This window comes from Canis aureus, unplaced genomic scaffold (assembly GCF_053574225.1).
Source record: "Canis aureus isolate CA01 unplaced genomic scaffold, VMU_Caureus_v.1.0 NW_027326411.1_RagTag, whole genome shotgun sequence".
Classification (NCBI taxonomy): Eukaryota; Metazoa; Chordata; class Mammalia; order Carnivora; family Canidae; genus Canis; species Canis aureus.
Genome location: NW_027554412.1, coordinates 144,216 through 161,890, shown reverse-complemented (window position 1 = coordinate 161,890; position 17,675 = coordinate 144,216). Strand labels below are relative to the sequence as shown.

Here is a 17,675-nt window from a genome sequence, read left to right as displayed (position 1 = left end):
CCAGTATAAGCACCGAAATAGTTCATAAGACACAAGAGCAATGTTTCTAATGGAGCTAAGGATAAACTATTTTTGTAAAAGGTGCTCATGAAAGATGGCCTTCGGTCTCTACCTCAAAACACAGTATGAATGGCCTCAAATAAATCTCTTTCCTTTTTGAAGAAAGACACCTACAAAATATGTTTATTCTCATTTGCTGATTATGACTTTATATTGCTATATTACAGATACATGTTCATAGATACAATATATACATTTACACAAAAGTGGAAATTATATCCAAGCAGCCCAACCTCCTCCTTCATATCTCACACACACACAAATCCTTTTGTGAATACAACATGATGTGTTACTTTTAAAATAAGAAGCTGAAATGGGATTATAAGAGGGCAAGCATCAAAAAGATAGAAAGGTTTAGACTTCAGCCTTTCCTCTTAATGCGTCCATAAAAGCCCCTCCACATCTCTAAAAATATTACAAACCACTATCCTGTGCTGAAACCATTGTCAGTCTGCTTTTCATATTAATTTTCTTCCTGAGTAATCCAGGCTGTCCTCTATATTCAAGATGAAGTTGAGAATGGCAAAAGCCTTCACTTTACTATTTACATTGAAAATAAGGAGTTTTCTTCCCATAGCTTTTAATGTCTTTTTGTTTATATCAAGAGAAATTTTTACCACCACCAATCGTCCTACAGTTCATTTTGAAACATAAAATAGTAAATCCTTATTACATTCAATTTTATAATCTCCCTTGTTTTGGGGTACAGGACCTCTTCAAACACACATTAGCACTTTTGATGCCTTTCTTTTTAAAAACAGAAGGCAGATATTTCATAAATCATAAAGAAGAATCTAAATGCTAATCATAATATATAAAAAAAAAAGAGAAAGCGAGAGAAACAATTATTTAACAATTCTTTTGTTGAATTTAATTGGGTTAAAAGGAGCCCAAAAATTCCCCTGGTGTACCTGGAGGAGGAGAGCTGGGTGGGCTCCCACATGAAAAGTTTAAAAATGCAAACCAGGAGCTTCAGATAGAGTTCTTTAGGCAGTGCCTTCAGACTCAAGCATGACTTGAAAGCAAGAAGGTATCAAACAGCATGTCATGCCTCAGTCAAGCCAACAGAGTCCACACACACACACCAAACTCCGAAGCAGAGCATGCTGTCCTGGCGTTCTCAGTGGTGTGTGATAGAGGACTTTCTTGACTGCTATACTTGCATTGTATTTTCTTTGGTAGCACTTTCCTACTTACACATTCCGCACAGTCATTCTTTCCTATTTCATTTCGAGGTCTCTTAATTTTTCTCTTCTAGATTATTTCTATCTTGTGTGCTTGATTTCATCATATGCACCATAACCAATGACATAACAATTTTAAGGAATTGTGTACTTGTGGTAGATGCCCAAAAGGTAAGACACTATATTTTTCTAAATGATCTCTAAGCCACTTTTGAAGCCAAAGGATGGAAAATTTTCATTTATCATTGAGAAGTTAGATCCTTATAGAAAAAAAAACTCTGTAAATCAGCAGCTTTTTTTCTGAAAATCTGGAAACATATTCATAGACTTGAGAGTTTTTTTTTAGAACAGTTTTATATTAGGGAAAGTTAGTTTTTCCACATTTCAGGATTTAGTTCTACTCTTGTCACTGACCACACTCCCCAAAGGATTATAAATCTTTCAGAATGAATACCAGCGAATGGGAGCCAAAATATTCAACATACAGAGCCACAAATGTTAGCCAATTGCTATTCTTTAAATACCAGCTATGTCAAAGGATTTTCAAATGTTTGTTCTACTTTGACCAGATGCCATAAACATCTTACTAAGAAGAAGCAGTGCAAATATGCTTATTTTTCAATTAAATCTCCCCTGAGAATGTAATTAGTTGCCAATACTTATTTTCACATTTTTTTTTCCTTTTTTTTTTTTCACATTTTATCATGTATTTGCATTTGTGAAGTTTTAAGAGCTGGAGAAAACATAGTAAAATATTATTTTACTAGTTTCTGAAGGGTTTTGAAGAATGCTTCCAATAAGCTTTTCCACTTCTTAAATTAATGCAAGTTGTTTTGCTAGTTGTCATCCTGCCCCTGCGTCTTCTCAGACATTTCCAGGCTCTGTCAGCCTTCAGATACTTCGCAGTTCACATTCCTTTCTGAGACTGGGAGGCCTTTGTTCATTATCATTATCACAATCATGTTGCTAATATGTGAAAGTTGAAGAGATCTTGCTTTTTCCTTCATTTTTCTCAAAATTTCTTTTGGAAAGACAAGATCAATAGGCACTCTTCTAAACAATGTTTCTCAGTGTTTTAAATAACATCTTTGAAAAAAAAAGTATTACCTTATCTGGTACATAGAGTAATATCTACCTCCAATCTTCTTACTGCTGATAAAAGAGAAATAAATGCTTATGAAATTGAGATGAAGAATGTATCTGAGACTAAATCAGGGAGCCAGATGCCTCCAACCATCCAACCATTTTTTAATTCTTTCATTCAACAAATTTGCAGTTATTCACCATGTCTGATACCAGGAACTAGAGACATCCTGGTAGACAAAAACAGATCTAGTTTTTGCCTCGTGGAGCTCATAAAGCTTAGTGGAGAAGAAAGATCTTAATTGTTAAGCCCATCCAAATAAATGAAAACTTTAAGAAGTGTTATACAGAAAAGTGGCACAGGGTTATGGATGTTTGCAACAGGGGACTCTAGGCCAGGACATCAGGAAAAGTTTCCCTGAGGAAACTATGTCTGGACTGAAGTGTGGACAGAGTAGGAGCCTTCCCTGGTGAAGGAGGTCGGACATGATGAAAGGCACACCAGTCAGAGGAAACAGTATGTGTAAAACCCTAAGGAGGATTGGAACATGGTCTGTTTAAGACCTAACGAAGGCCAGTGTGGCTGAGACCCAGAGCCTGGGTGGCAAATGATCCAAGATGAGCTAAAAAATTAAGTGGGCAAAGGAATCTGCTGCACCCATAGGCCAGGTTGAGGATTTTAATCTTCATTCAAGATTAATAGGAAATATTCAAGGGTATTGTTTTGGAGGAGAGTGGGAGGACTCACATGAGTTGCGTACATTTTTAAAAGATCATTCCAGCTAAAGGGCCCCCTGTAGGGAGGGGCAGATGGAACATATGGAGACCATGCAGGTTACTACAGCTATCCAGAGAGGAGGTAACTGGGATTAAGAGGTCAAGGATACTTATTTGTGTCATAAAGACTTCAAGTAACTTGATTCAGAAAAGGATACTATAAAACAAGTAGACGAAACTCTGATAGGCTACATGCTCCCAGAGCCATCATTTGGAGCTTCCTGTAGAGTCCCACATGGTGACAGTGAGATAAGAAGGCAGTCAGAGGCACAATCGGGAGTGGAGGCCCTTCTTTTGCTCCCCACCGTCTGTAATCAAGGGGCAGTGGGTGAGACCTGGTGAGGAGATACAGCCATCACACAGCCATCCAACTGACTTTCAATGATTTCAGCATTTTTTCCTCCAAATATGCCACTCAGAGAGCAAGAAAAGTGAAGCCTGCCAGTGACTGTTTATTAATGATGACAGAGGGCCTGGCACCCAGCACAGAGGTTGGCTTACAGATACTCTTCATGTCCCAGGATGAGAAATGGTAAAAAGTCAATGCTCAGAGTGAATGGCATATGAGCACGTAAGTCAAAATAGTAAAATATATTGCTTTGCTTTCTGTTTATTTGCAAACTGGCTTTATACTGATGATTCAGCACTCATAAACCTAAGACTCAAGAGATGAGACTCAATAGAACTCCAGGAAAGAAAATGAGAAAATATTGTTCCAGAGGAAAAAAGAAATTAGACTCAAACTGTTGTATTACAAGCTTGCTGAGAATTTTTATTGGGAATGGGTAAGGAACAATGCAAGCATTCCCTACACATTCCTTTTAAACAGACATGGAACATTTACAGAAATAGATAATCTGCTGGAATGTCCTAGTCACTGCAATGAGGAAAAATTTGTAGCAAATATAACTGCCTTTCTAAAAAGATTTGGAAGACTATACTGAATAATTATGATAATTAATAAAAATAGCTCAATAAAGTGGATATAAGGGCCACATTAAAAATGAGTAACTCCCCCATACACTAGGAATAACAAATCACAATGCATAATTTGAAAAATGTTCCCATGCCAGTATTAGCAAAATAATAACAAAAATATCAAGGAGTAAATCTCACAGTATGTTGAAAATATGTGGAAAAGAAGCTATTAAGTTTTACTAAAATACATACAAATTTAAAAATAAATGAATGGTCATACCATGTTCCTGAATAGGATAACTGAATGATATTAAAATTTGCAAGCCCACAGCTATATGGTCAATTAATCTTTGACAATGCAAGAAAGAATATCTAATGGAAAAAAGATAGTCTCTCCAACAAAGTGTTGGAAAAACTGGACAGCGACATGCTAAAGATTGAAAGTAGATCTTTTTCTTACACCATCCACAGAAATAAATTCAAGATGGATTAAAGACCTAAATGTGAGACAGGAAATCATTAAAATCCTAGAGGAGAACACAGGCAGCAACCTCTTTGACATCAGCCCTAACCTTTGACATCAGCTTCTCTTGAGGCAAGGAAAATAAATGCAAATATTAACTACTGGAACTTCATCAGATAAAAAGCTTCTACACAGCAAAGGAAACAATCAATAAAACTAAAAGGCAACCTATGGGATGGGAAAAGATTTTTACAAATGACATACGAGTTGACAAAGAGTTGGTATCCAAAATCTATAAAGAATTTATAAAACTCAACACCCAAAACACAACCCAATTAAAAAATGGAAAGAAGATATAAACAGACATTTCTCCAAAGAAGATATCCAGATGGCCAACAGACACACATTAAAAAATTTTCAACATCACTCATCATTAGGGACATACAAATTAAAACTACAATGAGATATCACCTCACACCAGTCAGAATGGATAAAATTATAATACAGGAAATAGCAGCATTAACCAAAGGATACAAATATACTAATTCAAAGGGAATGGAAAAAGGGAATATTTATAGCAGCATTATCAACAATAGCCAAATTATGGAAAAAGCCCAAATGTCCATTGACTGATGAATGGATAAAGAAGATGTGGCATATATACAACGGAATATTACTCAGCCATCAAAAGAGTGAAATCTTGCCATTTGCAATGGCATGGATAGAGCGAGTATAATGCTAATTGAAATAGGTCAGTTAGAGAAAGACAAATACCATAGGATTTCACTCATATGTGGAATTTAAGAATTAAAAAAAATGAACATGGGGGTGGGAAGAAAGGAAAACCAAGAAAAAGAAACAGACTCTTAACTAGAAAGAACAAACTGATGGCTACCAGAAGGGAGGGGGGAGGCAGGGAGGTGTTAAGTAGGGGATGGGGATTAAGGAGAGCATTTGTTGTGATGGACGCCGGGTGTTGTATTTAAGTGCTGAATCACTAAGTTGTACACCTGAAGTAATATTACACTGTGGTTAACTAACTGGAATTTAAATAAAAGCTTGAAAAAATTGCAATTTATCCAAAATAATTTATAAATTCATGTAGACCAGCCAAAATCCCCGGTAGCATTTTTGAGGGTTTTTTTTTTTATTTGATTTTCAACTTTTCTAAAAATGATCTGGAATGGAAAATATGCAAAAAGTAGTTTTAAAGAATTTAAGAAAACTCTCTGGCCAATCAAGTATTAAAATACACCAAAGTAGCAGTAATTAAAACAGCATGGACCTGGCATGGGAGCATCCAAATAACTCAATGTAATAGAGAAGGATCCAGAAAGAAACTCTCACATATGAGATGACAATACTTGATATAGGTAATATCTCAGATCACTTGAGGAAAGAGTGGAGAAGCCAATTATCTGTGTTGATACAACTGAATCTCCATCAAAGAAAAAAAAAAGTAAAATTAGATCCCTGCCTCACACTATACATAAAATGACATCAAGATAGAAGCAACTTCTAAACATTTTTTTAAAACTATAAACCTACCAGGAGGAAATAAAAAATTTTTGTTCTCTTGAAATGACATCAGAAAAATCTTCTTAGCTCTTAATACACAAAATTTTATAAGCTATGAAGGAAAATCAATATATTTACTAATGTACAATTTTAAAGTTTTCAAACAGAAGAGTAGATAAAAAGACATGAGAAACTGAAAGAAAATACTTACAAATACTATAACAAAGGGTTAATTTGTATTAAGATTCAAAACACAACCACAGAAAAATAGGCAAGATATACAATGCAATGGCTATTGGACACATGAAAATATTTATCAACTTCACTACTAATCAGGAATATGCAAATTCACACAAGATACATTCTCTCAGTTGGAACAAATTATTTTAAGATTTGTGTGGAATCAGAAAAGACCCTGAATAGCCAGGGGAATTTTAAAAAAAGAAAACCATATCTGGGGGCATCACAATGCCAGATTTCAGGTTGTACTACAAAGCTGTGGTCATCAAGACAGTGTGGTACTGGCACAAAAACAGACACATAGATCAATGGAACAGAATAGAGAACCCAGAAGTGGACCCTCAACTTTATGGTCAACTAATATTCGACAAAGGAGGAAAGACTATCCATTGGAAGAAAGACAGTCTCTTCAATAAATGGTGCCGGGAAAATTGGACATCCACATGCAGAAGAATGAAACTAGACCACTCTCTTGCACCAGACACAAAGATAAGCTCAAAATGGATGAAAGATCTAAATGTGAGACAAGATTCCATCAAAATCCTAGAGGAGAACACAGGCAACACCCTTTTTGAACTCGGCCACAGTAACTTCTTGCAAGATACATCCACGAAGGCAAGAGAAACAAAAGCAAAAATGAACTATTGGGACTTCATCAAGATAAGAAGCTTTTGCACAGCAAAGGATACAGTCAACAAAACTCAAAGACAACCTACAGAATGGGAGAAGATATTTGCAAATGACGTATCAGATAAAGGGCTAGTTTCCAAGACCTATAAAGAACTTATTAAACTCAACACCAAAGAAACAAACAATCCAATCATAAAATGGGCAAAAGACATGAACAGAAATCTCACAGAGGAAGACATAGACATGGCCAACATGCACATGAGAAAATGCTCTGCATCACTTGCCATCAGGGAAATACAAATCAAAACCACAATGAGATACCACCTCACACCAGTGAGGATGGGGAAAATTAACAAGGCAGGAAACCACAAACGTTGGAGAGGATGCAGAGAAAAGGGAACCCTCTTGCACTGTTGGTGGGAATGTGAACTGGTGCAGCCACTCTGGAAAACTGTGTGGAGGTTCCTCAAAGAGTTAAAAATAGACCTGCCCTATGACCCAGCAATTGCACTGCTGGGGATTTACCCCAAAGATACAGATGCAGTGAAACACCGGGACACCTGCACCCCGATGTTTCTAGCAGCAATGTCCACAATAGCCTAACTGTGGAAGGAGCCTCGGTGTCCATCGAAAGATGAATGGATAAAGAAGATGTGGTCTATGTATACAATGGAATATTCCTCAGCAATTAGAAACGACAAATACCCAACATTTGCTTCGATGTGGATGGAACTGGAGGGTATTATGCTGAGTGAAATAAGTCAATCGGAGAAGGACAAACATTATATGGTCTCGTTCATTTGGGGAATATAAAAAGTAGTGAAAGGGAGCAAAGGGGAAAGGAGAAAAAAATGAGTGGGAAATATCAGAAAGGGAGACAGAACATGAGAGACTCCTAACTCTGAGAAACGAACTAGGGGTGGTGGAGGGGGAGGTGGGCGGGGGGTGAGGGTGACTGGGTGGCGGGCACTGAGGGGGGCACATGATGGGATGAGCACTGGGTGTTATTCTATATGTTGGCAAATTGAACACCAATAAAAAATAAATTTATATATATAAAAAAGATACATTCTCTCCCCATTTGGAATTGGCCAAAATAAAAAAAGACTGTAGATTAGTGAGAATTTGTAACAATGAACCTTATTTCTAAACAAATAATTTTAACACCCTGGAAAGATTTTAAAGACAATCTGCCTAGATCCCACTTCACACCAATTGGTTTAAAACTTCCATGAATATTACCTGAGCATTGAGATTTTTGCTTTGTTTAGTTTTTAGGAGCCTGGCTGATTTCACTGTGTTCAAGGTCAAAAATCATTGGTATATTACTAATTGAGTGTAAACTAGTATTTGCTTTGTGTAAGTAGCTACAAAATTTTTTTTTTATTCAAACCAAGCTTGGTCAGTTTATTACTTTTCATTATTTCTCTTTAAATTTTAAAATTTCATTGTAATACTTCTCTAACTTCATTGTGCATATATTGTTTCTTGTTTAAAATAGATTGAGGTGGAACTGATATGCAAAAAACGAGTTGGGACACATGCGTACATCTGTGAAACCATCACCACAATCAAGATAACAGGAACATCCATTGCCTCCAAAAGTTTTCTTATGTCTCTTCCCTTTTTGTCATACTTACACTTACCATGAGATCAAATACCCTCTTACATTTTTTAAATGTACAATTCAATATTGTTAACTATGCTGTGCAGCTCTCTAGAGCTTGTGAAACTAAAATTTTGTACCAATTGAACAACACCTCCCCATTAGAACTATCAAAATTTTAAATGTACACAGTCTTTGACCCAAGCAATTCTACTTCAAAGTAGCTATCCTACAGAAATAGGATACATATCCAAAGAATATGTAAAAATATTTACAATGTTGTAATAATAAAAATTGATCTGGGAGACAAGGCAAAATGTTATCAGTAAGGGAACTGTTACATAAATTATTGATATATTCATATAGTACAAAACAATGTTGTAATTAGAAGAACTGAGGCAGATATGGAGGATCACCAAGAAAACATTAAATATAAAATGCAAAATGTCACATAACAAGTAGTCTGACTTCATTTCATACATAAAAATTTCATACGTATATTTATATAAACAGAAACATCTGGAAGGGGGCTTTCCCTGTTATTCTTTTGCATGGCTTAAATTTTAGGGTATATATTAATGTATTATTTTTATAAGATTTAAATAACTTAAATACAGAAAAGAGATAAGGGAGGGCTAGAAGAGAAACGTGTGCTTCTGCAATGCCCTGCATGTCCCAGAAATATCAGAAGGCCACAGCCAGCCACACACCCCCAGACAGCAGGAGCTGGGAAAGGAGCCACAGCCTTTGCCAGTGGGACTAGCAAAGGCTAGTGGACCACAATGGGACCTAGAGTTTAATATTTTTCCTACAAATATGCAATTTCTAATAATGAGTACAATACAAGTATATGCATATAAAATGAAAAGATCACTTATACCAAATCTGGTACCTTTTACTCCCTAACTCTTCTATTTATAGATTCTTCAATGTGCAAACTTTTATAATAGGACCTGAATATGTGTTTTTTCAATAAAAAGTAAAGCAGCCTAAAGCATTATACAAACTGGGAACTAGGCAACGCTACTTTTCTACCATTTATTTAGCCTCTCAAGTAAATTTGGGGGAAAGCATACTTTGAGGAACAAACAATAGTGTTGCTGGCAATACACTGAGCAACAAATTCCCCCCATTTTACATTTTCAGATTACATAAAACTGAACAGAAGTCACATAAAAGTTTGATAGCAAAGTTCTTTACAATCAAATATCTTATGACTAGCTAGATGAGCAATGTGTAATATCATAGAATTGTATTCTAGCTGGGCGGGCTCACAGGTACATTTATGAATGAATGAATGAATGAATGAGTTAAAGCTTAAGGGAGCTCCCTTGAGATTTTTAACATCGTCATTTTCCAGTAGGTAAGTTGATGTGGTTGTATAATGTCAGCCAATGGTGGTATGAAGTGTTATGATTCAGTAGCATTACTTTATCGTTCTTATCCAGTTATCTTTGCTTTTCTCCACTCTTGTTTATGATACCCAAGGGGCAAAAAGAGCTTATAGCTCAAAAACTAAAAAGCTCAATTAGTTTATTTGTGGAATACAGATTCCTCTGTGGAGATGAGGAGACTCTCCGTCACTTTCATGACCTCCTTTGTAACAAAGGATCATTTTTTTGGGGGGCAATATATAAATATACAAGTGACACACAACTCAAGTAATCCAAGTACTTAAAGTATGTTCATGACTTACCTTGCAGTATTTAAGAAAACATAAGTGCAAATTCTACTAAGTAGAAATTTTTTAGGTGATGCAATTTAAAATATCTTATGATTTCTAACAGTGTTTTTTTTTTTTAAGGATAAAACTCTTTTGTCATGGAGACATTTTTTTAAAAGTTAACCCACATCAATGCAACACCACATGTATTAACTTAAAGACTTTCTCAGGAAGGTGGTAGTAACTTTGCTTTCTAACTACTGCCATTCATTTGAATATATAAAAAGTGACCATTTTTTCCATTTTTTTAAGGATTCTGCTGAACACAAATAACACTGTTCTATCACAATCTTCTCCATCTCTTTCAGTATAAACTTAGCCAAAGAGCACACTCTCATAGTGCCTTCCAGAAATGAACATTGAATTCCTTTGTTTAGAAATGCTCCCTGTTTATTTAGTTTCTTACTCAAATGAAGAAAACCAAACAAGAGAGTAAATAGGAGGACACAACAGCAAGGCCTGAAGGCCCTCTGTGTCCTGAGTTTCTTGACAGAGGAACAGAATAACTAGGCAACAGGCAGTAAAGATAGAAGCCTGAACATCAGCCTGGCCCACGGCCACCTCGCCTTCTGTGTGGCCCAGAGTGAACTATTTCTCAGCTTTTCCACCAATGAAATAAGGATCACACTACCTGCACCTCCATACCCAAAACCCGAGTAAGGGGAAAGGAATTTAATTAACTGTAATTGACTGTAAAGTACATCAAATTCCTGCAATGAAAAATCACATAACTCCCAATTACCACTTAGAAGAACTCTTTAACCAATTAAGGTGGTTGTGTGTGTGTTTAATCAGCTCATGAAAGATTATTAAGGAACTGAATGCCACAAAAGTAGTCTTTAACAAAGGTTTTAAAGTTTCAAAATGTCTCTGCAGCGAATCCCCTTCCAGACGGGGAAATCTAAAACATGCCAAGGACAGAGCCTGCGGGGTCTCCTGGGAAGCCTTGTGGAATTTCTGATGTGATTCTTTGAGTTTCTGATGTGATTCTGCTCACTGTGGAACAGAGTCTTGGTCACTGCAAAGCTGGGGGGTAACTTCACTTTTCATGGCCTGAGAGATCTCAATTTGCAGATACGTAACAGAGCAGGAGAGTAACTAGCAAGACCCCTGGCTCACATGAAAGGTGAAATAAACACCAGTGTTTCACGAATTTGATCAAAGACAATTAAAAAAAAAATTAGGCACCACCCTCACAACATGGTGGCTGGGGGAAGAGAATGAATGTGTGGTGATGCCCAGTTGTGATCATATGATGTCACTCAGCAGCCAGCATTAGCCATTCTCCACTGAGTGACACATGTCTGGACAATATCACCATCCCCCAGGACTTGGGAACAACGACTGCACAGATTTAACATTTAAGAATGATACCACATTTGTGAATTTACATTAAAAACCCCATCTTTCCCTGACTTCATCATAGGAAGGAACCATAGTTCCTTATGGTTTTAGGGTGTAGGAGCTTTCAACTGGAGGGAACCTTACTTTAAAAATAAACATTGTTCTCTTTTTGCTTCAAACTTTCCTATCTTTCTTTAATTAATCTTTTTTTATCTACTGGCTAGTTGCATAAAATTACCAAATAAAATGTTACTTTAAGATTTTAAAAAAAAAAAGCTGATGAATCAATCTGTTTGTAAGCTGGCAAACTAATATTTAAGGAAAGACTTCTATTGGAATAATAATGGAATTTTGATCTAAAAATATCGCTTTGGGGGATGGCTGGGTGGCTCAGCAGTTGAACATCTGCCTTTGGCTCAGGTCGTGATCCCAGGGTCCTGGGATTGAGTCCCATATTGGGCTCCCCATAGGGAGCCTGCTTCTCCCTCTTCCATTGTCTCTGCCTCTCTCTGTGTGTCTCTTGTGAGTGAATAAATAAAATCTTTAAAAAAAACTTGCCTTGGTTGTACTAACTGGAATGGGAGGCAGCTACTTTCTGATTAGTTATTAAGAGGTCATATTCCTTCATGAATAAAAAGACAAAAACAGGCACAATGCTTCACATGCTCATTCATGCCCTTGGGTCCAGAAGCAGTAGTTCGATTTTTAATGAATAATGTGAGCTTCAGTCCTTTATTTCCAACTACGGCATGGGCATTTCTATTTGGGTATTTCATTCTCTTCAAACTCAATCTGATCCAAACCCAAGCCTCCTCATAAACTGACCTGCTTCCTTTCCTAGCCATTTCTTTGCTGCTTCCAAGATACTTCCAAGGACAGTATCCTATTCAAAGCCCCCAGCACACTCTGATCACTGCAACCCCCTGGTTACTGGTCTTCTGTCTCTTCCCAGTCTGATTCATTATGTAGACCACCTACTGCTGGACTCAACTTTCTAAATCCCTGCTTTCATCATCCTGATCCCCTGGCTGGGCTCTGATCAAAATCCCAGGTGTAGAAATAGGCATCCTGCAAGGAGGAGGCACACCTGGGAAGATGGCCCTGGGGATTGACCCCAGATGCTTCCATTATTGCCTCAAGGACCCAGGAACAAGACCAGCTGAGATGAAGCACTTCAGAGTAGCGGCAGACATCTACAAGCCCGCTTGCTAATAATCTCCCATCTGAGCCTGGAGGTAATGCCAGAGTAGTATTGACATCTTATCCTCAAGTGACAAGGAAATGCCTATAAGGGAGATAGAGCAGGATTCTAGACCCAGTCTCTGTGATCCCTCCAAACTACCTAAAATCTTAACCAGTCACATTCTTGGCATCACTCTATAGCCTCCTCAATTTTCTCCTGGATTTATTTATCCTATAGTATTAAGTTCCATACCCAATCCTTCTCCAATCCACACAGTAATAGATTTCAATAGGCGTGAAACCTTGTGTCCAGAAATTCATTCTTCAGTTTCATGATAGGTATAATGTGTATGAAATGCAGACCTACTTATAGTTACAACTGTTCAACATTTTCTCTCACTTGACTGAAGAGTACCCATTTGTATTAACTTATAATACTATAATACTTGTGACTAATCCACATTTCCAAACAAAATAAAATTCTGCAACTCTCCTCCTATTTCATAAAGGGGTTCTTTGTGAATGTAACTGGTTGAGTAGTAAAACTTCCACATTTTACAAAACTTCACAGAATCAGTGTGGGATGCACCTTAACAAACTATCTTCCCCAATTGCTGGAATCGATCCAAAGCAAAACATTTTAATTGCGAGATTTTAAAGCAGCCCTGGCCAGGGGAAAAATAATACCCATAGAAAGCTAGAATATACAGCAATAAAATTGCATATCTACATGGAGAAAGGGAACAGGAAAGGGAGAGGGTAAGAGAAGGTGGGAAAGATGTCAAGAGCAGAAGGAATGACTCTGGCTCACAGGGAGGAAAAACTGCTCTCAAGGAGCTGAGCATGAAGAACAGCACAGCCTGGCCCTTTGGGAACCCATTCTCTCCCCATCACACCTCCTGAGCAGAGGGTTGAGAGACAAGCCTGTACTCACTGGCTAGGCACTCTGCAAGACATAGAAGTGAGTTTAATATGGTCTTTCCATTTGAGTAGCTGACAAGACAGACAAGTTGAACCATAAAGATAGCAGAAGAAAGAATGTGTTTCTTGCTAAGGAAGCTGAAAAGGTGGTTTATTGCTTCTTTTAGAACTCGGGTACAGAGTCATCTGTTATGTGTGTGGGGGGAGGAAGAAGTTGGAAGGTTAAAAAGTAAAAATGCAAAGTCTTCATTAGTTTAAAAATTAAATTGTATTCTAAAAATCTAGATTAAAAGAATATATGCATATATAAAACTTGTAAGTTGAAATGAATGTATGTCAAAGCCAAATAATTAAATATAAATTCCCTTTACTTACATGCCAAGATCTGAGCTCATAGCTCTGGATAAATAACAAGCTATAGTTCATTGACCTGTTTGGGTATTAATGAGCTCATCAAATTTTTTTCAACAATTACAGACATTGCTGTACTTGGAAAATGGTAAGTAGAAAGTCAGGTCAACATTAACATTTTTCTACTAGTGTAAGTCTACATTTAAGGCATAAGTCTGCAATTAAAATGTCAGGTGTATTTATTTTGAGATTACCTAGAGACATTCAATTTTGCATTTCATAGACTTTTAATATCCTTTTGTGTCCCCATATAAAACATTTATCTGTGTCAAAAAGCTTGAAATCATTTGTAGATATACTTTTTCTTTTATTGGCTATGTTAAGAATATCTACCTGTGGGAACTATAATAATACCAAGCAATTTACTGTCTGGCCAAAAGTATCACATTTGCACATGATTTATTGATGAATAACTTGTGCAAGCTTAAGTAGCACTTCATCAATAAATGTTTTCCTTAGCTGTTCTGGGACAGAAATAGTGCATCCCTTTTTGGCCTGATTTATATGGACTTATCCTAAATAGTCGAAAAACTCAAGATAGTTATCCAATAGTTAGGCTATTACGAGAAACGCTCATTGCCATGTTCACTGGGAGGATATTATTAAGGATGTCATTCACTACCACACTCACTGTCTGCTTCATTAAGTCCTCAGGGAGAAAATTCTTTCTGCTCTTAGTACCAGGATCAGTTACACACATTGGCAACTGGGCTATTTTTACCTCATGATGGTAAGAGTCTTTCCCTCATGGTATTAACTCTGTATTTCCCTCCTTTTATTGGTTGCTAGAAAATTTAAAGCAAAAGTTGAAGGCCAGCTTTGCAAGTCCAGAAGACTCCACACCATATGTTGTCTATAATAATAATAATATGTAACAGAAGCCATTATTATTACTAACGAGTACTGAGTACTTTCTGCTAAGCACTTTATATGTGTCAGATCTTTTTCATAATAATCATAAAACATGAGAACCTTTGTTTTTGCCAACTTGACCAATGAGAAAACAAACTGAAACTCACAGAGGTCAGTCAAATACCTCAAGGCTACTGAGCCAGTAAGTGGCAGACGCCTGACCCAATTAGAATCTTTCTAACATGGAAGGTCATGCTTCTAACTGCTCTGGTAGTGTGCCTCCTGGTCCATCCATGCGTCTTTCCTGTTGACTCTTTATTTCCTTTGACTAATGAAATAAAGTTAACAGACCAGAATTATTTGTATAAACACCAGGGCTCCCATCTGGCTCAAGTTGTTCAAGTGCTAGATGGCAAAATTCTCTGATGCATTTCCCTCCCCCCCCCCCCCAGAGTGACATGTGCTTTATGAGTACAGGAGAGATGGTGGGAAGATCCACGGACCTTCCTACCATCAGGAAGGTCTTCTGAGTCTGAACATTGGTGCTGTGCATGCTAGGCTGAACCACTATGTTGACTGCATGATTTGTATGCAAAGACGCCCACCAAGGGCATGTGCCTGACCATGGGGCCTGACCTCCAGCCTGTGCTCCAGATAGTTTCCAAATTCCTAGGATAGGAATATTCAAGATCCCAGAGTAAGATCTCCAAATTCTTAGGAATTCTTGAAATGATAATCATTCCATGTTTTTTCCCAAATTGTATTTATATATTTTTAGGTGATAATGATGATCCTAAAAGTTTTCCATAATAATAAATAGTATATCATTTTTTGTAATAGATATGCTAAAAATTTCAGAGGTTTTCTATTAAAAAAAACCTCAAACATATCTATTGCAATAACATGAAAAATGATCTCCACTAAAAGAGGGGAACATTACCACGAAATAAATGCCAAATCAAAGCCATTTTAAAAATTGAAGTTGATATAAAAATATTTACTATTTAAAAGATATTATTCTTAAGATGAAATTTTAAAACAAAGCATTTAATAACTAGGCTTTCAAAAGCATAGTACCTAAGGTGGGCATTAGGATTTGCTTCACAGAAGCTCCCATCCTTTTTTAATGATGAAAATCTTTGATTTGCTTGCCTGGATCCTGGTCTGGCCATTGAAATCTATGTTACAGTGGAGAATTAGAATACTTTTTCCCAATTTCTTGACTAATTTTTCTTGGGATTCAGGAAAACATAGATTTTTTTTTCCTGAGAAATACAGGGAATTGCAGCTGGGACCATGCTAAGAAAGGGGGCATATTTTTCTTCTAAAGCAACTTTCTCAGCTACAAAGCTGTGTCCATGCAGAGGATGTTTATTGAATTCACAAAAATGTATGTATAAACTATTTTACCTGTCAGCTTTGAAGGACCTCAAGGGCACCAGAAAAGTAGCCTTAAGTAATTTAGGAGCCACATAAATATCTTTACATATTGCAAAGCCATTGGCAAATGCCCTTGATTCACTCAATCATGTAGAAAAGCTGGAGGAAACTATGAGTTAAGTAAAAATGTTTTTACGAGTACTTCTCAACTATTGCTTTAGTCCTGGCCTACCTAGACATTATCAATATCAGTTATCCACTGATATTAATCTGGGTTTTGGCAAATCATTTTCCCTGCCCTGCCCCCATTCATGTCTTAAATACATTATATAGGCCATTATTATGTAACATGTGTTTACACATATTATGTTGAGAGTAATGAAAAGGGACTGATACATATTTTAAGTATCTACAATGTACCAAACACTATCCACATCTTTCAAATATGCTTTACCAACCCTGAAGTAATCCTATAGGACAGGTATTAACCTATTTTCCATAGGTTAAGAAAAATAAGGCTCAAAGCTATAATCAACAGCTATACTGTTGGTAAGTAACACAGCCTAGAAATTATAGTCCAACTTTAAAACAAATCCATGTTCTTGATGCCACAGCATACTGCAAGGTGTAAAATGATGGCAAGTCATAATAGCTGCTGGCTACCATGGCCCAGGGGAAAGGGTTGGTACCAGGCAGACCGGCTGCTCCACGAGGACTAACCGTGCTATCCTCAGGGTAATAAGACCTTCCCCTGTGCACACAGGGTAATAAGACCATTCCCCATGCACATTTAAATAATAACGGGAGTTTTTACTACTCTTATTTGAAAAAAAAATATATATATATATATATATACATATATAATCAATTTGGAAGTAGAATATACATTTTTAGGAAAGGAATTAAAAGAATCATTGTAAACACAATACAAAGAGGTTTGTCTTACCTTTAAATATTTCACCAGTTTCTGAATTTGCCAATATTCAGATGACAAATCTGCATTTGCTTCCTGACGACGATCAGGTGGTTCTTCATCTTCCTCATTCTCTGAGGAGCTGTCACTAAGAATTTCCTCAATCTTCTCAGCACTCTTACTAAGAACAGTAACAACCACCACATATAATAAACATATTTATGCTACAAAATGGATGTGGTTATAATCATTAATATTTCAGCAATATGAACATAAGCAATGTATAAGGTACCAATACCTTCTGAGTTCTAAAGATCTTTGCTAAGATCTAAGCAAGGAGATGAATAAATCCCTGTCTCTGTACCAGGTGCAGTTCATTATTATTGCTTTGTATGCAATAATAATAAAGAAAATAGTAAGAAATGAACAAAGGCATTAAGTATATGTCCTATGGCTGTGCTGTACAAAAA

General features: G+C 36.7%; 1 protein-coding gene across 18 annotated transcripts in view; it reads right to left on the bottom strand.

Moving 5' to 3' along the window:
• LOC144309457 (outer dynein arm-docking complex subunit 2-like) overlaps window positions 1-17,675 on the bottom strand; it is a 271,308-nt gene that overhangs the window by 171,354 nt on the left and 82,279 nt on the right. For all 18 annotated transcript variants that reach the window (XR_013375451.1, XM_077890518.1, XM_077890512.1 and 15 more), the window contains one exon: window positions 17,239-17,386. Coding sequence is in view for 17 of the 18 variants with exons in the window: in XM_077890518.1 (XP_077746644.1) it covers window positions 17,239-17,386 (148 nt within the window). In the remaining variant the exon portion in view is untranslated. The remainder of the gene's footprint in view (window positions 1-17,238; window positions 17,387-17,675) is intronic.